This window comes from Stylophora pistillata, chromosome 4 (genome assembly GCF_964205215.1).
Source record: "Stylophora pistillata chromosome 4, jaStyPist1.2, whole genome shotgun sequence".
Taxonomy (NCBI): domain Eukaryota; kingdom Metazoa; phylum Cnidaria; class Anthozoa; order Scleractinia; family Pocilloporidae; genus Stylophora; species Stylophora pistillata.
The window spans coordinates 16,009,982-16,035,052 of record NC_142522.1 but is presented as its reverse complement, the minus strand read 5'-3'; the positions used below and the strand labels follow the sequence as shown (position 1 = coordinate 16,035,052).

At 37.8% G+C, this 25,071-nt stretch overlaps 1 protein-coding gene across 3 annotated transcripts; it reads right to left on the bottom strand.

Annotated features, from left to right (window-relative positions):
* Nucleotides 1–979: 979 nt before the first annotated feature.
* On the bottom strand, nucleotides 980–25,068 carry LOC111321183 (coiled-coil domain-containing protein 87). Of its 3 annotated transcripts, none has more exons than XM_088756917.1 (34): nucleotides 24,911–25,068; nucleotides 24,705–24,774; nucleotides 24,231–24,280; nucleotides 19,761–19,874; nucleotides 19,282–19,353; nucleotides 18,967–18,995; nucleotides 17,953–18,020; nucleotides 17,466–17,547; nucleotides 16,911–17,046; nucleotides 15,871–15,957; nucleotides 15,056–15,143; nucleotides 14,710–14,749; nucleotides 14,407–14,440; nucleotides 14,105–14,183; nucleotides 13,720–13,760; nucleotides 12,573–12,622; nucleotides 12,134–12,206; nucleotides 11,312–11,362; nucleotides 10,872–11,044; nucleotides 10,177–10,201; nucleotides 9,787–9,828; nucleotides 9,469–9,570; nucleotides 8,336–8,452; nucleotides 7,899–8,059; nucleotides 7,579–7,618; nucleotides 7,365–7,481; nucleotides 6,521–6,633; nucleotides 4,338–4,453; nucleotides 3,381–3,613; nucleotides 3,158–3,283; nucleotides 2,820–2,934; nucleotides 2,607–2,668; nucleotides 2,246–2,326; nucleotides 980–1,203 (listed from the first exon to the last, which is right to left on the bottom strand). In XM_088756917.1, exons 1-34 carry the CDS (start codon nucleotides 24,959–24,961, stop codon nucleotides 1,039–1,041), a joined length of 3,003 nt encoding a protein of 1,000 aa, XP_088613043.1. In that variant the 5' UTR covers nucleotides 24,962–25,068; the 3' UTR covers nucleotides 980–1,038. The 3 variants fall into 3 exon arrangements, 2 of the variants coding, with proteins under 2 accessions (XP_088613043.1, XP_088613044.1); XM_088756918.1 differs by lacking the exon at nucleotides 980–1,203 and adding an exon at nucleotides 1,225–1,527; XR_015999991.1 differs by lacking the exons at nucleotides 980–1,203; nucleotides 2,246–2,326; nucleotides 2,607–2,668 and having other exon boundaries at nucleotides 3,158–3,303.
* Between the last annotated feature and the right edge of the window lie 3 nt (nucleotides 25,069–25,071).

Here is a 25,071-nt window from a genome sequence, read left to right as displayed (position 1 = left end):
CGATCACTATCTCTGTCCCAGTCACTGTCACTGTTAACAAAACTTATTAACACAGGTGATATTGCTATTTACGACAGGAAATCGACCTAACTTAACCACACTATGGAAAACATACTTTATAAGTTTGGATATGAAACGACCAAGTTGGGTATGAAACGACAAAACTGGCTGGGTATAAAAAGACTGGGTACAGAATGATTGTGGATACGAAACGGCCAGAACGGTCACAATGAATGGAAAGTGAAACTGACAGTGACAGTGTAAGAGACCGAGACAGGGGCAGTTACAGTAACAGCGATATACCATACCCTCTGCACAGTATGTTTTTTGTTGATATCTGACTTGCTGGCCACTCAGAAACTGTCTCTACATGTTGTCTGAGACTTAGCCATGTAAGCTAAAGTTTAACCTGCCCTTGGAAAGCAAAGTTATTTTTGGAACCGAGAATCGTTAGCTAATGTTTACTGTGATTTTTTGTATCAAAAATAGTTATACTCATAACTGGTCTATAGTAAGGACTTGTCAATTTCCGGAATGACTACATTGCTGTGTACAAGTTCATCAACGAAGTGGGTCACTGCTACTGCATTACCATCACGTCTTTTGTGAAACACGTCAAAGGTAATGTGGCCATGGTTTTTTTTTCTGTTCAGATTCCGCAAACAGCAAGAGGGGATTCATCCTCTCTAATAAAGGTCGTGGTAGTGGATTAGTGAAAGGCATCATTAGTATGGGGCATGCAAGTAGAAAGTAAATCCAGTTTTGTAATTGAGCTTTCTAGTACTAATTAACTGGTTGGAAAGAATGTCCAAGAAAGTTCATTCCAATCAACTTAAGGTTCGTAGTGAAGTCTGTTTGACACAAACTATGCAATCTGTAAAGCATTTCGGAAATTTTGATTCCCAAACGCTTGGAATTTTTCTCTAAAATGTCCACAAAATGGAAAAACAGCCATTCAAGATAACAGTATTTGGAAACATTTCTCAGATATTTTCATCAAATTTTATTATAAACACAACAGAATGATAAACATTTGATTTACAACATCACGTGTGCTTGTATTGGAGGAAGATCAGCAGCGTTAAGTGTGACTTCCCTCATCTTAACAAGTTCTCTGTCCATCACATGTTGTCGTCGCTCCTGCTGTAGCCAATAAAACATTTCGGTTCGATCCCGATTGATTTTTTCCAGGTAAGGGCGACCCTGAAATATTAAAAAAAAAAAAAAAAAAAAAGCCGATATGGTTGACAATTTATTCAAGACAAGGGCAATCTCACTTAGGATAAATGTACGAGGGGACTTCTATTGTAGATTATATAGCGCACAAATGAGAATTCCTCATTGCAAAGTCAAAGAAATTCGCAAAAAACTCACCAATAATTCAGTCAGTTACAGCAAAAGAAATCAGAATTGTGAAGGTGGTTTTGAAATGTCATATAAATTAGTATAGGCCATAACAAATTTCAATCCTTCGTTTCCTTTTTCTTAGGTTGTGTTGGATTGGCGCAAACCGAAACGATGCTACCCCTAGGAAAGAATAAAGGCTGATAGTTTCTAAAGAAACTGTTTGGGGCTGCGTCGGTAGGGGGTAACGAAATAATTTGAATATATCAACAAAGTTGAAATGGTAAATTGGCCACCGTTACGATTATAAAAGCTGACGTTTCGAGCGTTAGCTCCGACGAAGGGCTAACGCTTGAAACGTCAGCTTTTATAATCATAATGGTGGCCAATTTACCATTTCAACTTTGTTGATATACCCCCAGGAAAGATTACAATCCATGTCTCCGTGTCGACAACTTGAAAGAAAACAGCATGGCATGGCGATCAAGAGAACACGAAAAGCCTTAACTAAACCGACCCCAAAAAATTCGGTTTTATCAACTGAGTTGATAATGTACATCGGCCATCGTAAATAGCTTCTAAGCTGACGCTCGTGAGAGCTATTCTTCAACTCCAAAACAGTTGGTCCTAAGAAATGACTTAGTCTTAATGGATTGAATACTTCTGGATCCAGTGTGGGGTTTTCCATCGGGGTTTACAAACATGAAAAAGACAGTTAAAAGCAAGAAACTTGCGACCTCGTTCTTTCAATTTTTTTATTTACACCAAAGTCGTAAGTAATTTCCAATAAATACTTGAAAGGGAGAACTGATCCACAGCGGGATCCCCCCTCCAACTCCTTGATCCTGTACACTCCCTTCACTACACCAATGCAAAAAGCTTAATGTAAAAATTAGCATACCTGGAATGTCACTATGTCGCCAAAATGACGTTGAACATCAGTGACTGATTTTTTAATCCGACTCTCAATACGAGTGAGGTGCTGCCACCAATGGGAAAGAAAGGTATTTCACATCACTATATCAGTTACATTACAATTTTAGTACACTTGTCCCTCCAAATAACTCTTACAGAAATAGTTTAATAGCCATAGCATGCAGCTAAGTTTACTCTATCAGAAAAAAAGCTTGTTTGACCAGTTTGTCCATTTTAAGTTGTTCATGTTGTTCATGTCGTTCATGCCTTACAACTCAGTAAACACCCATGCCTGTTCTTCTATGAATCAATTTGACATGTGCAAGAAGAACATTTGTTTACATTACCTTATTAAACCAATCCCTTGTTTTGGATTCCTTGATTCGTGAAGCAGATGAGGCGTTGTTTTCTTAGGAAAAAGTGCCATTTATGAGTGGGAAAGACTGATTTATGTCAATGAAACTGTTACATGTAGGTTTGACCATCAGTAATGTGCCTAACTTTTTTACCTAATGCCTGAATCCAATTCTAGATGGCAATCCGCCTTTGCCAGAACTCACCTTTGGCAAAGAATCTGTTAGGATCGGAAGCAGCTCTTTCAAAATCTTCTAGCTTAGTCATTAAACTCTCACGATCTAAGATTACCTCTGTAGCAATTTCCCAGAAGGTAAGGGCCTGAAATAATAAATCAAAACAGTTTCTGTGTTTTTTTTTCTAATGAAATGCAACGTAATGTCTACATAAAACTATATCGTGACTCTAGTCCCATGGACTTTTAGGTAATTTCATTGAAACAATGAACCAAAACTTCGATTGAAAATCTAAAGACGTCAAATCAAATTTGAGGGTAATGCAACTTGTTTTACTCTTTTTACATTGAATAAAAATGTTCCTTTACCTCTAGAAGATTATTGCTGTGGGGTTCAGCACTGTACTTTATAGCCATGTCTAGTCTCTGTGCGTCAGGCATACATAACAATGTCCATAGCCTTTCCAAGCGATCCTGAGGCGACAGTGAACCCACCTAACAAAATATGATACCCTCTTAAACTAAAGGTTTAAGTGATCCTTATTTGGGTGATCGTTTTCCTAAAATGCACAATTTACCCAGAGTGACAAACCTCGCTTGTACTGGCTGTTTCTGCTGCACCAGCCCTACTTACAGCCTGTGGTATGATACCTGCAGAACTTGCATCCATTCTCTGCCGGTCGGAATTGGACGTTGTGCTCACCGACTTTGCACTTCCAACCGAATGAGACAATGAGGAGGAGGCTGCTGCAACTGTCTGTTTAGTTGACGTGTCTGGTGTAACGGTATTAAGACTTTCTTCAAGATAAGCTAAAAGTTCCTCCTCTAAGAAAACAGAATACAATAAAAAACACTCTTACTGCCTATTCCAATCTACAAGAGAAAATGAACAGAAACTCAACAGAAAGACACAAAATATTGGCAAACTGCTCAAAACACTCGATTGGTCTTAACTTCTCATTAGACTACGTCATTAAAGGACGCGAGTTTTAAAAGGCAGTCATCAAGCACGACAGAGCAAAAGAAGGAAAAACATTTTTTAATGGCTGGAGCAACAAGTCCAAACGGATCACATCAATACTGTAACTCGTGTGACTGGAGATCGAGGGTTCAAGCCCCGGCCAGACCAACACTCGAGGCCTTAAAATAATTGAGAAGAATATGCTACCTTCCTATAACATCAAGAAATGGTTAGATATTCTAGTCTTCTCGGATAGGGACGAATAAATGGAGGTCCCGTCTCCTGCAGGGTTAGGGGAAGGAGACGTTAATTTCCCACGCACGAGATTACTGTGTGATGGATGTCCTTCCCTGGGTTGGGATGGGTGGAATTTATTGGGTGGACTACTCGCATGGATCGTATATGTTCCGTTCTAGTCCTACCCTACTGCGGTAATGCGGTGCAAATGGATTAGAAAAGTCTTTAAAACACAATACTATTGTTTCAAGTTACTATTGTCCCACATTGTATCAAACGTTATAAAGGACTATATTAAGAGGGAAGCTGCATATTCATTGTCATACTTGCATTTTCTATAATTCTATTTACCGTCAACATCAGGTTGATTTCCAAGTCCTCCAAGAAGTACACTATTAACATTCCACACGCCAGGTTCATAGTCCGTTTTTAACAACTTCAGTTGTGCTAGTTTTTGTTCTCGCTCCCTAGGGACAAGGTTAAGAACTAGTTAATACAACACATTTTGGAGTAAATGGCTTGAACCCGGGGGTAACATGTAAAGGTGTAGTCTGATCGTCCGGGTGAGTGTAGTCCTGAGAAGGAGTGTTGTCGGTGGTAGTGACTGACGTTTCGACAACCTGTGCGGAAGTCATCATCAGAGTCAAGTGAATGATTGTTGTCAGTAGAATGTTCTTATTCCAGTTCGTGTAAAATGATCGGTTGGTTTTGCCGTGATGTTGTTGGCTGTAAGACTCAAGTGACGTAAGTCGGTCGTGATTGGTCTGTTTCGATCTGTCGGTAAGGTTAGGTCGTTCTTTTTCGGTCGTTTGTGATGTTTATGTCGTGAATGTGTCGTTTGTATGGAGCGGGTAGTTGACATCTGTTTAGGGGAGTCTGTTCTAAGTTAGTAAGCCAGCTTTCCAGAGTCAGTCGTTGAAAATAGCCAGTGCTGTAGGTTAGGCATTGCGCAGAGTCCCAGTCAATGTTGTGGTTGATAAGTCGATGGTGTTCAGCAATGTGATTGCTGACATCATCTTTCCTCGTCGCCCGTCTGTGTTCAGTCAGTCTTGTTGTGAGGTTTCTGCCAGTCTCACCGATGTAGGAGGCTTGGCAGTCGGAACAATTGATCTTATAAATCGTTCCCTGTCTGTTCCTCGGTTCGTCTTTGTCTTTAACGTTGGTTAGTAACTGACGTAGTGTGGTGATGGGTTTGTGGGCGACGCGGATATTGAAGGGTAGTAAGATGCGCGAGATGTTTTCAGACATGCCTTTTATGTACGGTATGGTTGCTGTAGTCGTAGGGGTTGCGGTGTCCTTTGTTTCGGTAGTGGTAGTGGGTCGGTGAGTGTTTCGTCGGATGAAGTCGTTGTTGTAGTTGCTCTTCGAAAAAACACGGTGAAGGTATTTGTTCTCGTCGGATAAGCTGTCTGTCGAGTCGCATACTAGTTGTGCGCGTCGTGTTAGAGTTCTGATAGTTGTGGCTTTGAGTGATGTAGGATTGTAGGATGACGATGACTCGTCTAGTAATCTGTCGGTGTGTGTCGGTTTCCTGTAAATTGTCGTCCGTAATGAGTTGTCGTTGTGGCTTACCAAGCAGTCTAGTAAAGGAAGTTTGCCATTTTCTTCGACTTCTCTGGTAAACTGTATGTCAGTGCTTTGTTCGTTAGGTGGTGGTGGAATGCGTCGATTTCGTCCTGTCGAACGGCGGTGAATGTGTCGTCAACGTAACGTAACCAAAGCGGTATCTTTTGTCGGCAAGTCGAAAGGGCGCGTTCCTCGATGTTCTGCATCACAATTTCTGCTGTAACAACAGAAACTGGAGACCCTATGGCAGTGCCGTGTAACTGTTTGTAGTGTTTACCGTTGTACTGATGGTACAACGGTATCGATGGTGTTCAGCAATCACATTGCTGAACACCATCGACTTACCAACCACAACATTGACTGGGACTCTGCGCAATGCCTAACCTAACCCACGGACTATTTTCAACGACTGACTCTGGAAAGCTGGTTTACTAACTTAGAACAGACTCCCCTAAACAGATGTCAACAACTACCCGCTCCATACAAACGACTCGTACACGACATAAACATCACAAACGACCGAAAAAGAACGACCTAACTTTACCGACAGACCGAAACAGACCAATCACGACCGACTTACGTCACTTGAGTCTTACAGCCAATAACATCACTGCAAAACCAACCGATCATTTTACAAGAACTGGAATAAGAACATTCTACTGACAACAATCATTCACTCGACTCTGACGATGACTTCCGCACAGGTTGTCGAAACGTCAGTCACTACCACCGACAACAGTCCTTCTCAGGACTACACTCACCCGGACGATCAGACTACACCTTCACAACACATTTTATTCACAAGAAATACTATAAATTCATAAGAAAAAGCTTGAGTCACACCTAAATAAAACGTCACATTGTATACATTCTCAAGTTTCGCCTCCACCTTCCTAGACACTTAGAGATAACCATCTCTGTATTAAAGATTTCTGAGAATAGCCAATAGATATAAAGCATTTAATTACCTTAACAAAGCCATCTGAATGGTATCTGGCCGAGCCTCGTCTCCATCCTCTCCGTCATCGGCTTCGTGATCAGAATCATACAAATGAAACAACAGCGACATGTAGTCGTTTTCCTGTTAAAACACACGTGACGTTATACACCATGCAATAAAGGTGACACAGTGGCCAAATCAGAAAAGTAACACACAGTAGTCAAGAGAGTACATGTTCCCCAACATGGGTGTGCTGAGTTCAGTCTAAGAGGACTGTGATAATGTTAGCACGAGAAGATAAAAATCAAATCTATTCCGAAGCGGTCATATTAACTTGTTTTTATCGTTTAATAAAAACAACAAAAGTAATAAGTAGCATTTTTTGCCCGCCAATAGGTTTTTGTAGTATTGCAAACGCAAATGACGGAACAAGACAAACTTCACAATTCCAGTAACACAAATTGACAAGTGAACAATCGAATCAGATCAGCATAAAAAAGCATTTTTGGATCAGTGTCCCTGTTCATTTTTTCAGGGCACGGAAAGCTAGGAGACATTTCCATTTTCGTGAAAATTATTTTGTTGAGCTCCACTTGGTGACCTGCATGCGATGGGTAGTCGTATAGCAAACTGAAACATTTCTTTTATGCAATGTTTAAGGTATAAAGTTAAAGTGGGAGAAACATTTGCCTAAAACGTTATTTCCCCTCCATGTAGTCAGCGTAGCCAGCATACTCTCTATAGCTGGTGTAGTCAGTGTGGTTCATATAGTTGGTGTAGCTGCTGTAGTTCGGTAAAGTAGTGGCAGTGGTTTGTTTTTGTGTAGTTGGTGTAGTTGCAGTTACTATAGTGTTTAGTGATGAAGTTGATACCTGAGTGGAGAGAAACTTTAGGAAGTCATCCGTTGTGATGGTGCTGCGCCACCAAGCCAGCCACGAGTTGTAGGATTTATTTCCATGACCATTGTCATCCCCTTTCTTTAGCTTTGCCTAATATCATGAAAAAAGAAAGGTGGACATGAGAATGAATGACATGAGCACGCGAGGAATCGCCACACTCATCATAGAAACTATGAATTTGAGATACCTGAAGGATGTCTTCTCTTCCAAGACCACCGAACTTTGGGCTGTAATTTCAACAAACCCAAATCACTGTCAAATCAGCACAAAGGCCTTGGATAATAATCTTCTAGGTTTGGGAGCTTGTGATGAGATCATTTATTAGCTATTAATCTTTATAAATCTCATGATGTCTGTGGTAACATAATACACGTTACGTTACTGCGAAAAAGCACAATCGCTATTACCTTTTTTATACAGGCGTTTGAAGAGAGTCTCAGCGAAATTAGATTAACAAGACTTATGATTTTGAGATACGAAGCCTAGTTGATAAATTTTAGTTGTTACCTGTTCCGCCAGTTGTCAGCGGTACTGTTACCCCATGGTGGAGGAATATCTTTTGTCAAATTATTATTCATTACACGCTCCGCACGAGGCTTGCAGAGGGAAGAAGATGAGGTGCACAGAGAAAAGTCTACTGTTTCCGCAGTTCTTTCAACATATGAATCCTACAAAACGACAAACACAACTGTTTTTCCTCCAAGACAAACCTCCAAGCTCCATAATGCACAATTACTTGTAACTCCAATCAGCCTTCAGTACAATCAATCGAGGACGGTTAGTAAAAACATTAACACTTTTAAAGTAACAAAACTAAAAAACAACATGTATCTCCACCTTACGCATTGTCCATGTTTGAGGATAAAATTTTTAAGTACTATATGTATCATGTGTACATTTTTTTTGCATGTAGCGTTTCTTCGACTGGCCTTAGATTGCGTTACCTGATCAAATAGGAGATGATCAGTCCCAATCGTCTTGGTGATTTCTTCATAAACTTCCTTGATTTCCTCACCTATAAACAGGTTCTTATCCAGCCACTTAACAGTGGGTGTATCAATCTGAAACAGCATGTCAACAAGAGCAACATTATCATGACAATTTACAACTATAGCGTACATGCATCCCACAGATAAATTGCAATACGTGCGTGAAGTTGAACAAATAGTAACGCTGAAAGAAACAAAATTATTCAAATTCAGAACAGCGCTAAGCAGCAATTTGAAGTTTCCATATTTTGTCCGAGAACTAACTTGATACACGTTGAAATTGTGGCAAGAGAATGTGAGCTACACTACAGTCGTATTGCACTCAACAAAATCGATGAATTCAACACATTAAATCACTGTCCTTTTAGGCAGTTTAAGCAAAAAATCGTTTTTGGTTTGTGGCAATGTAAAAAAGAGAATTTGCAAAAAAAATGGATCAGATTTGGAATGTGTCCTAGACACTTTTAATGGACAAAAAAAAAAAGACAAAAACTTCTTTTGTCTCGGTCGGGAAGTCGAGAGGACCGCTCTTTGTTGGAGCAGCACTTAAAAGGTCTTAAAAGTAATTTGAAAAGGAGATCAAGCCCTGTGTTTGAATATTCCTAGGGGTTAGCTTTGATAAGCGAAAATGAGAAGGAAGATTAATAGGGAGTTAAATTGGATATATCAACAAAGTTGAAATGGTAAATTGGCCACCGTAACGATTACAAAAGCTGACGTTTCGAGCGTTAGCCCTTCGTCGAGCGTTAGCCCTTCGCTCCGACGAAGGGTTAACGCTCGAAACGTCGCTTTTGTAATCGTTACGGTGGCCAATTTACCATTTCATCTTTGTTGATAAATCCAAAATTATTTCTTTACTCCCACCGACGCAGCCCCAAACAGTTTCTTTGGAAACCATCAGCCTTTATTAATAGGGAGTTATTGATCTTTCCAGCATAGTATGATCGTTGACACCCCTGACCTGAGAAAACGTAGTTTTGGGATCGCCGAGTATGTCTCGTCGACGATCTGAGCAGAAATCTACTGTACAAAATTAAACTGGGGTAACTTTCAGAAAAAAGTGAAACTATACTACTGTAAACTCTTACCTCCCCGATGAGGTCATTATAAACGGTGGGATATCTTTTAAGTGTCACTGAAGCTTTGTTGACTCGGCTGGACACTCGGACATCTGATGCTCTTACCACAGACTGAAAAGATAAGCAAGTTGTTCTTGGAGCATGATGATTTTATCCTAAGTGACTAGCGAAATTGCGCGTGAGAGAGCTTATGTTATGAGCGCTGATGTTAAATACTTTAGAAACGCACGAATCTTTCTTCGCGTTAGCATTTCTTATTCCCCAAACCCTCCCTCTCAATTATAAATATATCTAGTTCCTATGAAATACTATTTGCTTTAAATGTACCTTATCAGGAAGTCGCAGTGACACAACTGCAGGCTGAGGATGCTGTCATAAATAAACAAACTCATTATGACACTTGAAAACCACTTATTGATAAAAGAAAAATTCATAAATGTATTAGTCTGAGCAGTTTGAGATTGACAGAATGTTTAGAAGAAGGTGAGAGTCTCTATGACAGCTGTTTCTTTGGATGCACTGAGGGGAGTAATAAGTTTAACGGGCAGTCCTTTATGTTTACCATGGTCAGTTATGTTGCTCTGAACGAATGAAAAGCCAAGGATGAAAGCATGGAAAGTCGAAAGACAGATAAAATGTCCAGCTAATTATTAACTTCAAATTCAAGAACAGGAAAATTCAGACAGATGATGCCAAAATGACAAAATCTCAACTCACCTCTTCACCGGTAAATTCTGTGATACTAAAACACAAAAATTTAAATCAACTTGAGGTGAGTCCAGATAAATATATTACTAACGTGTCATTCTCAACATCAAATCTTATGGTCTTTTTTATGATGAAAAAAGGTAGTGGAGTGAACATGGAGTGACAACACATAAATTAGTCTTGTTTACTAAGGAGGTCTCAAATATAAAAAAATTAATTAATCAACGATTAAATGAAAAAGTATACATCTATAAAGAAGCAATCAGCATTCTCAAAAGAGCCACAACAATTTTTAGAGAGGTGTTCATTTTCTTGATTAGTTAGCTATGCGACTGAATTTCAAATCATTTTATGATTCTTTACTCTGTCTAATTTCCTTCACAATAATTCAGTATTGTACTGCTTTAGTTTTATCTCTTTGACTGGTCTACACAACTCCAGCGAACCTCTCCACTGATCAGATGTGAAACTAAAATAAATCGCAAGTTAACCATTTATGTTTTCTCGTGCTCGTTTTTTGTCCCCAATGAACTTAAACCGATAATTGTTGCAAATGGCAGGAACTCTTTCCCAGATAAGGAAACATAAATATGAAGAATATGAGTAACGAAATGAAAAATGAAAAAGTTTCGTAATGAAAACTGAAATAGAAAATATCACGAAAGTTAAACTTATCAATTCGATTTGTTTTCGTGAAATCTTACGTTTCTTCCTGAATAGTTGAATCAGCAGCCACTGAGGACGCCTCTGTTGACCCTATTGTGGATGTGACACTTCTTGCATCATCTGGGTCGTCCTTACATTCAACTTTTCTCTTCAGTCGCCTTTGTTTCTTCTGATCTCTTTCCTTGTCACTAGTGCTGTGCCGTGCAAGTGCCTTGAACAAAAAAGTCAACCTTTATTACATAATCCACCCGCTCACTGGCTGATTAAATAGTGTGGCAAAGTCTTAAAAGAATTTTAGGAAGAAGCCTAAAACGAACAATTTACAACTATCAAACACAACGAATATATGAAATTCATATATCTGAACTGCGGTTATAGGAACGTATTTGTGCACGATCCTCGGAGTGAAGAGCACTATTTAAGCAATAGTGAAAATCAGACCTGAAAAAATTCAGGCCTGTACGGGAATCACTCCAACCTGTAACAGTGGAGGCAAATCGTCATGTTCTTCTTCCCCTTGAACTCTTTCCTAAACCATAAACAAAACACAAAATCCATTCACTCATTTGATAAAATAAATATAAATTCTGTAGGAGGAAGGCTTCAATAACAAATGAGGGACAAAACTGTCGCAGTTGCACCGTTTTGGATCCAAAGATGAGAATAGGTTTGAATAAACAATCCACCAACGGTAACTCTTCTAGCATCTCCTTACAAAACCTTATAATTCAGCGCCTCAAAACCTCGAAGACCGTATTTCCGTCCATAAGGTTCTGCGATATCCTCACTTATACACTTCGAACTGTCCTATCAAAAGTTAACTGTAGGATGCATTTTTAATTTAGGTGATGCTTTCTGATTAGGACTATCGTTTTAGATCAGCATATGCTAGAGTAAGAATTATGCCGCCGGTCTGAATAATAACTGTGACAAACTATGGCCAGCATAATCAACGCCAACAATATCATTGTACTGTTCCACATTTTGAAACCAAAACGACAGAAAAAGTAACATATTCCAAACTGTTTAACAGACTTTTCCTTTCGTTAAATTCGTTTCATTTGTCGCTTTTGACGTCATGCACATGTAGAGACTGGTGTTAGGTCTTAGGACGGTCTTAGTTTTCGAGGGTCTTCGTTTTCGTAACACCCGTAGCTTCCGTGCACCTTTTTTAGCTCAACCTTTTATTTCGCACGATAACAGTTTTGATAATGGGAGATGAAAACGTAAATAATGCTTGTAGATGGTCTTCACCAATAATCGTAAGTATACACGTTACTGAGTATTTTTTGTTCTTTACCGAAGGTTTTGATGACAAGGACGAGCCCAGAAGTTTGATGAGGTCTCGTGAGGCATGATCTGCATTATCAGACCTGAAAAGAGACAGTAAATTTAGCTCTTAAAAGTTACCAAACGAAGTATTGAACGATTTTAACCTGAAAGCTGCATATTTCAAATTCACAACAGACCGTGGATTAAGCTCTCTCTAGTATATGTTCACGACTAAGATAAAATAACTACTCTAAACGTATAAGTGACACCTTAAGGACAGGTTGGACAGTCTATCTTACTGGACATTTACAAATGCATGGATGATGTGGTGCTTTTAAAAGTAAATTTCAGTCACTTCGTATAACCCAACTGAAATTCTCGAATATATGATCTGATATGGGCTAAGTCTGCAAAAGCTATAGTGTTGCCTGATTCTGGGATATGGAGGGGACCAAATGAATAACAACCTTTTTGAAGCTATCTTGTCATCTTCACACTCATCAACCATTTCCTCTTCCTGAAATTATATCACAATAAAATAAGGAAAAAGGTATTGTCGGCTCTCAAAAACTTGAACTTTGAAAGAAAACTGACTCGGAGTTAAGAAGAAATGAACAGAAATGGGGAAAAACGGTGTTTATCAATTTTTTTCTTTTTCTTTTTTTCGTTTGAGTAAACATACCAATCACATTTTAGGTGTAGTATAAAGAGGTCGGCTGAAAATATAACATTTTGGACTTCAATACTGTTATTGTCGACTCCTTACGTATTGAAAAACCATATAACAAGGGTATACATTACATGAAAAAATTCCCTGAAGGGAATCCTGGGAAGAGAACCAACTAACTTTGAGCTAGCGAGAAGGGAGAGTTACGAAGGTTGAACTAATCGACTTACCAAAAGCAATATTATAATAAATGTAAGACGGAGACCCAGGGAAAACAGTTTTGGTTTGAGTTACTGGGAGTTTTATTCCTGTATTTTTTTACCCTTTAAACCTTAACATTGATATTCATGTTTTCCATCACTGTTTTCTTCACATTTCCTGTGGTACTTACAAGGAGAATTTGTTTGAAAATCAGAAGCGTCTTGAATTGGTAATCATTTTCTTTATTCTACTTTTATGTTTGATTCAAAGGTGATACTGTCTGGAGAAATTAGATGCTAATCACTCTTAGGAGTAGAAGACTAAAATAAAAGTATCCATTACACAAAGCCCCTCCCCTGTAGTTTTATCCATCACTTCATGATTGTAAAAGCAGAAGACCTACATATATTAAGAAGTATCAAAATGCAGGGAACAAGGGAGAAAAACTGACTACCAGGTTAAAGATGACAATCACCATCAAACTCAACCCAAACGTGACACCAGGAGGCTTGTTTCCCTGTAGTCCCAAAAACTGCCCTTAGTTTCCAGTGTCTACTTCTTGAGATCGAGATATTGATGGTCTTGAAATTCAAACACCAAAAAGCAACAGAAAGGTCCAAAGCCCACAAAGTTGCCACAAATTTCATGAAAGGGTCCCCTCTTAGTGCAGGTGAGAGAGCAGCATCCCATGATTCCCCTTTGATAAGATGAGCTTTCAAAAGAACACGACAATTCTTTGTACACACCACAATTTTACTTTCACTCTGGGATCTCTTGAGCACATAATCTAAAAGGTTTGATAATAAAGCAAAAAAATTAGCTTTTGAATGCAATTCATGATGGAGATTTTGAAAATTCATTTATTTTGCATTTTTATTTAAAGATAAAACATTATGAAAGGTAAGAACGATATGATAATAAAGCAACAAAATTAGCTCTTGATTACAATTCTAAAAGAAATTTTGAAATTTCAGTTATTTGCATTTTTTATTCAAAGATAACATACTGTGAACCGGGGTAGGGGAGTGCATGTTTTACTCACTCCTACACATACATTACAAAATATTAGCTGAGGTTTAAAGGGGAAAATTGAGAAGTCCTTCCATTATCATCACATTAAAATCACCAAACCTTTTATGTCTTCTGGCAAGACACCAAGCTCTTCAAGTACGGCATCCCTTGAAAACAATTCTGGTAATGATGAAAATTTCTTTACCAAACGACAAAAAAAGAAGGAAAAGGTCCAAGTTACGATACTAACATAGACAATGTGTCAGTTATGTTAGCTGTACAGTTTAGTGCCTTTAAATGTACACATAGAAGTGTGACCAGTATATTCCTTATGCCAAAATACTTCAAAGGTACACCTAGAGTTTGTATTGAATTACCAATGGCAGAGATATGAATGGAAATGTTTAAGAGACATGACTTACTTGTCGCATTGAGTTGAGTACTGCATCATCACTTCTGTGTAAAAAAAGATTGTTTAAGCAAATTGAGCAAAGAAATAAAATGATTGCATCAAGAAAACTGATCAATGTGAGGGAGATGTGGAGTCAAGACAGCCACAGCACACTGCAGTCTCCTTTTCCCAGCCAAGCTGAAGAGGACTTGTGGTATGGTACCCAATCATTGTGATCCACATTCAAATGAAGGGATCACGAGAAAATGATACTTCTTCAATGAGACACCAAAACCTTTTTTATGATGGACAAAAGTTAGTGAAGAAGGTTTACCTTTCTCCAGATAGGTTTTCTTCCGATATTGAAACAGAATCTAGGAGTTAAAACAAAACACTATTAACTGCCATCAATTTTTGGTGTAATTGAGAAGGTTGTTGGTAATTAAGCTTTAATTTCATGTTGTATTTTGAAACATTGTTTCATCATTTTGTAACCACGCTACACCAAAACAACAGGAGATTGCCATCGTTAAGATAATTACCAAGCATATAGTGCAGGAAGCAATGTCAGAAGCATAAAAAGTTCTACAATCAATTACAGGGATGATGATAAAAACTCCTTTGGTGCCAGTTGTGAACCTAAAGCAGGTCGAGTTAATTCATTTAAGATTATTTTTTACCTGACATAGACCTTTTTTGAAGAGGAAGATTTTGACTGCCAATGTTCTGAAATAAACTTGACTGTAAATGTGGCATTTGCCTTTGCAGCTGCAAGAGATATCATGAAACAATAATTGGTGAGTTGCTTACCAAACAAAATAAATGTGGATATAGGAAGACCAGTAACAAACATGCTTACATGTTACTCATTCTGTGAGCTGCTTTCTCTACTAAATTACAAAATAAGGGATGTTTGTTAAATGCGTGCTTAACCTTATTGGCCCACCCAAAAAAAAAGCCTACTTATGAGCCGTGTGGCCCATCAGGCCGGTTCTTAACTCCGGTTTCCATAGCATGAAGCGGCTAGGAGTAATTCTACCCCTCCCTCGATGGGATGCTAGTCCATTGCAGGGTTACCCCCAGCACTAAATTTGCTGGTACCCATTTAATTCTCCTGGGTGAAGAGAGGCACTGTGAGAGTAAAGTGTCTTGCCCAAGAACACAACACAATGTCCCTGGCCAGGGCTCAAACCCAGACCACTCGATCTGGAGTCGAGTGCACTGACCATGAGACCACTGCGCCTCCCATATTGGCCCACCCAGACAGAGCTTTTATCCCAGTTTCCATATGGCATGAAGTGACCAGGAGTATTACTGCTCCTCCCTGGATGGTATGCTAGTCCATTGCAAGGTTACCCACCAACATTTCATCAGGCTTTCCTGACAGTTAGCTAGAGTACTCATTTATACTCCTGGGTGGAGATCAGAGGCCCTGTGAGCCTACAGTCTGGCTGAAATTAAAAGTAAATGAGTGCATGTATAATGTAACACTCACATCACTCAATTCACGATCCATCCATTGCTGCTGTTTCTCTACTCTTGTTAAATATACTTTACCCTTTTTATCCTCTCCCTGTCTTGTCTAAAAACATGGACAAAAACAAAAAAAATTTTAAGATTGTCCACATTACCAATTATTCATTAATTTTAAGATGAAGTATATCAAAACATCTGGTTAAGCGACAAAACTTCTGTCCAATTGGTTGATCATTTCTATAAAATAACCTTCACGATAAGAAAGGAGAAAGTTAATGCATATTTTTAGTTGCTCTAAAAATTCATCAGTCTATAATAATCCATCAAACGTTTTATGCTTGTGTGCAATTGGCTAGAATATGTCGTGTGACCCAAAACTGAGTACAGCCCTTTTTTCCCCACTTATCAAACCTTGCATCTACTGTGAAGAATGTCTAGCTTTGATTCAAGTTGGGAGTCAGAGTGTTTTGGTATTGTTAGAAAAGTAGAGACAAACTTGTTTGTTCAAAAGGTCCCAATTTTCACAAAAAAGTTAACATCCATTTTAAAAGTACCGGTAAGTTGTTTGTAAATGCTGATCTTCACTTGCAAAAAATATGTTTATGATAATAAAAAACAAAGCTTCCATGTGGCTCAAAAATTTTCTTGGAGATCTTGTCCTTGGAAATTATCTGTTCCTTAAGACTTTAGTCTCCAGAACTCTTTCATGTTTTTGCAAGAGATAATGTCTACAAACAAAAACCTGGGAATACCATGGCATTAAATGAAGGCTATGAAAACATATGTATCTAAAAAATAGCTTGTTATCACCATTCAATGGAAACAACTTATTATAATAGCACTAATATTTTAAGTAATAATTGTCTTCCTTGAAAAAAAAAAATTAATAAAAACAACTACAACAACAACATAATACATGATCATTTGTTGTAATCAATCCAAGCAAAAAAAAAATTGGGGAAATAACTGCTACCAAGAGAAAATAAAAACAACCTCCTTCAAATTAATTTGAGAAATATTAACGAGAACTAAATTAATTTTATCTAACAAACTTCTTACTGCTAAAGGTCTGTAGGGCTTTGGTGGAGGAATATGTTGGATTCTACCCAAAGAAAACTTGCTAGAGACTGTGCTTGTATCAATTGGATGCTTTATGTCTGCTGCAATATTACGTCTGAGGCTAAGCACATTTAGACTACAAAAGATACAAGATTAAAAATGATTGATTTGACATAATTATTAGGATAAAAAGTCTGTGGCCATCAGATATGTCATTGTGATACAGGAACCTAAGGGGATTGGATTGTAAACAATTACTATAGTTCAGTCAAATCTCCTTGCAGAGTATCTTTTGATGGTTACACAAACAAAAGCAAACAGCATTTGTTATCAAAAGTTTCTTCCCAGTCTTCATTGTGCAGCACCTATATTTCAATTCTCTATCCCTCAGGTTTATAAACTACACTTCCTCTTAGCTAGTATAAACATCATTATAAAATGAATATAGTTACCAAAACCAACATCACTCCTAACTAAGTGGAACATCATAACCTTAGGGGGATGTACTGTGTTGCAAAAGGTTTAACTGCAAAGAGAAATGAAAAAGCACAACACCTTTTATTTGCCTCTAAAGCCAGTTGAGTTTTGAGACGACTGAGATTTGCAGGACAGCTGAACACACCTCTCTGGTGAAGCTCTTAAAAAAAAAAGAAAGATTTATGTACGCTTGACCCCTTGAGTCAGTTGACGTAGTGACACAGTGCTTTTTTCTTCATCAGTAATTTTGGGACCCTCCTTAAACACCAGGCTTTTTAGGAAAAGATGTCTATCAGCTGCTAAACAATACCACAATCAGCACTCAATTTTCTTCAAATGCATAGATGCATTTTGATTGGTTGTAAGTACCTACTACCTTTTAAAGGACAAATATTGTGACCAAAGCTGCCCTCATCTATAAGTCATGTATATGCATGTACTACATATCTGTAATGGACCATGGAAACAAGGAAATTGTTTTCTAAACCTCCAGGGAAAACTCTCAAACAACCATTAACCCAATCTCCTGCCATTTTAAAACACATCTACCCATGTTTTAACTTACTCTGGGCTTTGTCTAAGTATTTAACAAAGAGTCCTTGAACAACAACCACAACCTCAATTGTAAGGCGTCTGTTGATGGAATAAAGCAAAAACTATAAACAATAATTATATTGTATCATAGAGGCTAATTAGTTTTAACTAATTGACGGCAGCTGACATTTACCAGGAAGGTGTGGGACACACAAAAGGGCAAGGTTCCACATTAAGATTGCCCTTTAAAGAGGCACTGTGAGAGTAAAGTCTACCCCTAGAACACACCGCATTATACCGGCCAAGTCCCAAACCCAGGCCTCTCAACGCGGAGTCCAGTGCACTAACCATGAGGCCACTGGGCCTCCCACATTCCCTTCCACATACTTGACTGTTCTCGCTAAAATGATAAAAGTGTGTGAACATGGTGATATGCCTTATCATTGATCCTTGATTACACTGAGCATGGGAGTCATTAAGTAAAAAAAGTAACTTCTATCAGCAGAGTATTGATCAATATGTTGAGTGACATCCTTTGCCTCTTGACATGTTACACAGTGATTGGTTGACAAGCAGCCAATTATTTACACTTGCCCAACACTATACCAACACTTGGTCTGCTCTGTTACTATGTTCTATCTTCTCTACTCAAATATTAACTTATTTTCTCCAGCCTTTTGACAGGGACTCTTGGTGGCCATCATCTGTTCTTGACTTTTCATGCATGCAAAATTTATCTATGTCAAGTACTGTTTGCTTTTCAATCTTTATTGTAGAACTGCAAAATGTGCCACATTATGCCCAATAAAGTGATGTCACACATTTTTTTCATTTCTCTGCAAGCAGGCACTAATTATTAACTCTGCTGAATGAACATTTCCTTGCCTGCAGGAAGATTTAGTATAAGTGAGGTCTGCCTTGGGTCTAGCACTGACAATGAGCCTTTGAAGATGCTCACCCGCCAGTGGGACTACTACTCACAAACTCAAACTCTCTTGCATGAAAAAGAAATGCTCATGTTGCAGCAGCTGGATATCTTTTTTACCTTCGTAATTCTCTGTTCTGTTGTCCCGTCTAATAATCAAAGAGGAAAAAGCCGAGAATTAAAAAAAAATTTAATGAACTTTAAAATAAGTTTTAACAAATGCTGACTAAGATTATCTAGTTTGAATCAAAAGTTTTTCAATATGCAAGTTGTGACATGGCACTTGTTCACTATGACAAAACCCTATTGTATGTGTACATTAACATCAGTAAGCCTCTTTGACTGATTTGTCAATTTTCTCTTCATGAGCTTGTGTATAAAGATTACATTGTCCATGAAAAAAAATATTACATTATCTGTATTGATTAACAATACCAAGAATGGATCTGGAGGGCCTCTATGTACATCTCGCCAAATGTAGTTTAATTCATTCATGAGGATTCCAATCTAAAGGGGAAACGTACGTGTGTGATAAACATCTTACATGATACATGTGTAAACACTGGCAGGAGAAAGTTGTCAAAGAATTTTTTTCACAAATTCACAATTCATGGGATTTTTCAAAGCCAAATCTGCCTACACAATCATGCACCTGCATGCAAACCCATTAAACCCATCTTCCTCAGATAACTGCAACTCAACCTCTAAAAATATACATTGTATCTCAGAAATAAACATAGTGATCAAGTTTCAAAGGAAAACAAAAACCAACTGTTTCCCACGAGACCATAAGGTCTTCAAACTAAAAAGTGTACTTTCCTCTAGACTTCAGTAGGATGCAGGCATGTTTCTTTGGCAAATCTATACAGTCACAGATATTTGAAAATAAGTCATGAGAAAATTGGTGTACATACCAATTGGTGCTGGTCATTAACAGACAGGCCAGTAATTCCCTCCTTTGGTGTTAGTCTGGGATGAACTAGCTTTGCCAAAGCACTGAATGAGGATGGTGGCCGTTTGACTGCATCCTATCCGTGAAAAAACCTCTGATTACAAACTTTATTTCTCAGAACTTAAGACAGACCTTGAATTCTCAATGATGATTTTCCTCAACAATAACCCATTAACAATAATATGTTTTTAATATCCAACTACACTTACACGAGTACAAATAAGGCCATAGATGAGTACAAATATCACGCGGTATTTGTAGTCATTTATTGTAGAGTACCAGTTAAACAGGTTTTCTTGCATCGCGCAAGCAAAGAATTGAATTGTAGCTACCAAAAAAAAAAAGTGGCGGACAATTTGAATCATATTTCCGATGATGAAGAGTCAAAATGGCTGGCAAATATAGATCCAAGTTTATTAGATGAATCGAACGAAGAAAAACAGCTTGACAACCAGAAAATTTCTTCATTTAATGAAGAAAATAGAAACAGCAACACAAGAACGCGCCAATTTCGTTCCGCTTAGCATACTTCTGTCACGCACTCCCCATAAATAAATACATCCACGAAATTTGCCCCCTGAAACAACAGTTCGGCATGTTGGATAATAAATAACTTATTAGAAGTTTTGTTGTGTAGTATCGCTGAGTATTTATACTCTTTATTTGTATTTTGACTTGCCCTACGGGCTCGTCAAAATACGGCACAACTTGTAAAAATACTCAGCGATACTACACAACAAAATGTCTAATAAGATATATTTATTATCCAACTACACTTCGCAGAGTACAAATAACGCCATAGATGAGTACAAATATTATGTGGTATTTGTAATTGTCTCTCTCCTTTTAATTATGTTGTTCCTTGGTCTTTTATTTTATTATTATTATTATTTTATTTATTTATTTATTTTTTTTTTATTTAGTCAAGCGTGCGCTATTTACATTTTTTGCGTTTTTAACATGCAAATGTAACGGAAGCCCTGACACATAATTTGTAACGTACCTTAATATAAATTCAAATGTACAACCGTTAAATGCCCATTTACAACTGAAGATGACATGAGAATGTCGAAACATGTCTTGTAAATGTAAACTCAAAGTTGTTGTTTCTTTTTTGAGAGTTATTGTCACTCTGCCATCTTTACATCCTTACTGTAGAGTATCGGTTAAGGAGGCTCAAAAGGGTTTTCAACAATTAACAGCAAGCGCCAATCAGTAAAAGATATCAGGACTGTCAAACTTATCATCAGGATAATTACTCGACATATGCATAACACTATGTTAGGGCAATCTTTTAAGGGGTTCGTCAGGCATTATCTGTTGCCATGGCAACAGTACAGTAGTGCTAAAAGACCCTCTAAAACTCAGTTTTTAAAAGATATCTCAAAAACCAAGTCGGTGACCTAGTTTTTTTTTTCAAATTTCTTAAACGTCATCACATTCTCTACCTGTATACGTGATATAAAAAAAAACTACCTAGTAGAACTTGAATTATTTAGGAAAATGCTGTTTTAAAATGTAAAAAAATTTCCACTAGATAAATTTTTTTAAAATTTTCTTCAGGAATGCGTAATGATGTAAATAATTTGTATACAAAAAATCAGGGTAGGTCACCAAACTAATTTTCGAGATATTAGTTCATCAACTTAGCAAGGTTTATTTCCGGTTTTTGCAATTCTAGCTTACACTTTTATATCCGGTCACGCGTTTTTAACTATACCGCTGACTCACAGGCTCATTTTCGCGAGGACGAGTTCATGTCCACGCGATTAATCGATGTATGCCCTCAGAGCGGAAAAATCGTTCATCCTGAAGATGGATTCACATTGTTTTGTAATTTTACACCTTCCTGAAAAATAAGTCATCATATGAGACTCAGACTGCTTACTGTTACGACAGTTGGAAATGAACTCCAGAGAGAATTCTCTAGCAGAATTCGATATATGATGACAAGTTGATTTTGCAGATGGCGCCAATGCCAGTACTCCATTGAGGCCGGTAATGTTGAGTTTCTCATACACAGATTGTAGTGTAACATGAGACAACCCAGCATCTGCCAGCTTCTGGACCATGTTTGTCAAAAGATGAAGCTTTCCATCAAACATCTGGATGGTATCTTGTCGTTGTTCCGAGAAGATGGCTTGATCGAAGGCCTCATTCAGCGATACACATGCATTTACCATGATTGACCTATATAATTATTGTTCATGTGCAATTTGAAGTGGAGGAGTGAAAATAATTTGTAGTGAAAAGAATTTGCTTTAACGTCTTCCAGATTGTCATGAGCATCAAACTCAGTGGAAATTAGGGTTTCGTATACGTCAGTAATTTGTTGGTCGTCGCAGATTTCGCAAATTTCTATAATTTGCGAGGTACTAGAGGTATGAACAAGACTTGGCTTCATTTTTCTTTTTTTTCTCTTTGCCACTGCCATAACTGTGAACTTTCATTATTCTATTTTAAATGGAAAACAAAACAAATTTTGCAATCCTTTCTTAACAAATGCGAGTTTGCCTTTTCGTAGTTGTAATTTACAGTTTATCGAGGGAAATATCAACAATCTTTCTCACAAGTTTAAGATAAATATTTTATTTTAATATTACCGTCTGTTGTTGAATTAGAATTAATTTAAAGTCTCATCTCCTTTTTTCGATCCCTTGTTTACTGAAAATTATGTTTATTTTTATAGCAACATTTACACTTCTCCATTTCTGTTCATAAAACTGTCAATGTTTACAATCCTGGATCCAACAATGATTTCATTTTCCTTTTCATCTTCCAGTGAGTTGTTTAGGAAAGTTCTCAGTCATTTCATTTTATTAGGAATCAAATACAATGCGAAACAAATCGTAGCACTCAGAGGTATCCACTTAAATTTCTCGCGCAACAAAGTAAGACCTACCGAATGCACTCAACACGACTTCATTGATGGGGTGTTCACTTCACCATCCTCCTTTAGCTTGTTAAATAAAATTTTATTGACCACTTTCGGCAAGAACCCTGCCATCCGAACATTTTCCTACCTGCTTTCAAGAAGTAAACTTTCCATTTTTGTTTCTCAAATAATCACTTCCGCTGGAAACAATAGAGCTAGAGGTACCCGGCAATTTTGAAACGCTCATGGCAGCCATGTTTGTTTACAACTCACCTGCGGATCTGATTGCGCGCGCCATCGCTTATTTCTCTCGCGAGTAATAAGCTTGCGTGTATTTTGGAATCCATTCTCCCCACGGTCAAAAAAACCCTTTCGAGCCTCCTTAAACAGGTTTTCTCGCATTGCACAAGCGAAGAATTGAATTGTAGTTAAGACAAAAAAATGGTGGACAATTTGAATCATATTTCTGAGGACAAAGAGTCAGAATGGCTGGCAAATAAACATCCAAGTTTATTAGATGAATCAAACAAAGAAAAACAGCTAGATGACCTGGAAATTTCTTCATTTATTGAAGAAAAAAGAAACAACCACACGACAACACGCCAATTCCATTCCGCTTCGGATACTTCTGTCACGCACTCCCCATAAATAAATATCTGCGAAATTCGCCCACACTGAAATAACAGTTTGGCGAGTTGGATAATAAATAACTTGTTAAATGTTTTGTTGTGTAGTATCGCTGATTATTATCCAACTACAACTAGATGAGTACAAATAATGCCATAGACGAGTACAAATATCACGCTGTATTTGTACTCATCTACTGTAGTATCAGTTAAACAGGTTTTCTCGCATCATGCAAGTGAAGAATTGGATTGTAGTTACGAACAAAAAAAAAAGTGGCGGACAATTTGAATCAAATTTCCGACAACGAAGAGTCAGAATGGCTGGCAAATATAGGTCCAAGTTCATTAGATGAATCGAACGAAGAAAAACAGCTTGATGAGCAGAAAATTTCTTCATTTAATGAAGAAAATAGAAACAGCGACACAACAATGTGCCAATTCCGTTCCGCTTTGCATACTTCTGTCACGCACTCCCCGTAAATAAATATCCGCGAAATTCACCCCCACTGAAATAACAGTTTGGCGTGTTGGATAATAAATAACTTATTAGACGTTTTGTCGTGTAGTATCGCTGAGTATTTTTACTCATTATTTGTATTTTGACGAGCCTGTAGGGCTCGTAATACTCAGCAATACCACACAACAAAATGTCTAATAAGATATATGTATTTTTACTCATTATTTATATTTTGACGAGCCCATAGAGCTCATCAAAATACAAATAACTTCATTTGGCACAACTCGTAAAAATACTCAGCGATACTATACAACAAAACGTCTAATAAGATATGTATATCCCTACTTACCGGATGACCAAGGGTTACTTGTATGTTAGATCAACTTTTCTACACATTACGCACAAGAGAGTGCAGAAGACATTCAAGGTGCTTCACCAACTCTACTGTACTGTACAAAAATTCGTCGAATGTACCTCAATTGGTGTTAATGGTCTTTCAACTTCAGGATTCTCATTTCCAATATCTTTCAAGAATGGAAGATGGTATCACAAAGTTAATACATTTTCAGTATACAGCTGCAGTTGTTTATCACATGTTTCTTTGAAATTCTTGAAATTACAAGAATTTTCTCAAAACATCCACGAAGGTTCTTTAAAAAGTTGAAAGTAAAAAGGGGAGGGAGGGGCAGTATAACCATTTGGTTTTGTATACAGCGACGGACAAACGAGAAATCGTTCAAAAAACACCTCATCTTCTAGAGCAGGTAGATCTCCCTGCAGGAGAGCAACGTTTTCACTTAACTGAAACTGTAAAGCCAACTGTTCAATGCAATGTAATTTATATGAAACAATGCAAAAACTGTAACGTAGATTACGTTAGAAAAAAGTTAAACGGAGACCTTGACAAACAAGTATCTGCAATCACACTCAAACACAGCCGTCTCCTACCTGCTCCATCTTGAGGTTCAAATAGACTTAGTGGTCCCACAAGATTCGTAAACTTGGTGTGAAATTCCCTCTGTTCACGGAAACACAACACAAGCAACTAAGGTAAATAATCTTGTCTCTGCTAGTAACAAATTAAGTAAAAGGTTTAACTGGAGGTAGAAGTCCCAAGAACGCATGACGGGCATTATACAAAATTTAAAACTTACAGAAGTGAATGGTGGTCTTTCCAGCTGATAAAGTCTATCTGTTTTTGACATTTTGATGTTACGACTTTTCACTCATAAAATTAGAAAGTTCAAAATGGCGCATCGTACCTCACTATAGCAACACGAGCAGGTTCCAAGCAGGTAGGGCTGGTAGGGAGAGT

Excerpts from the sequence above, each read along its gene's own strand:
- LOC111321183 (XM_088756917.1), bottom strand. The coding sequence starts at position 24,961 with ATGTCAAAAACAGATAGACTTTATCAGCTGGAAAGACCACCATTCACT. Across the intron at positions 7,482-7,578 it reads GAAGAGAAGACATCCTTCAG|GCAAAGCTAAAGAAAGGGGA; the intron begins GTATCTCAAATT and ends TCATGATATTAG. Across the intron at positions 6,634-7,364 it reads TAAAGTTTCTCTCCACTCAG|GAAAACGACTACATGTCGCT; the intron begins GTATCAACTTCA and ends GTGTTTTAACAG.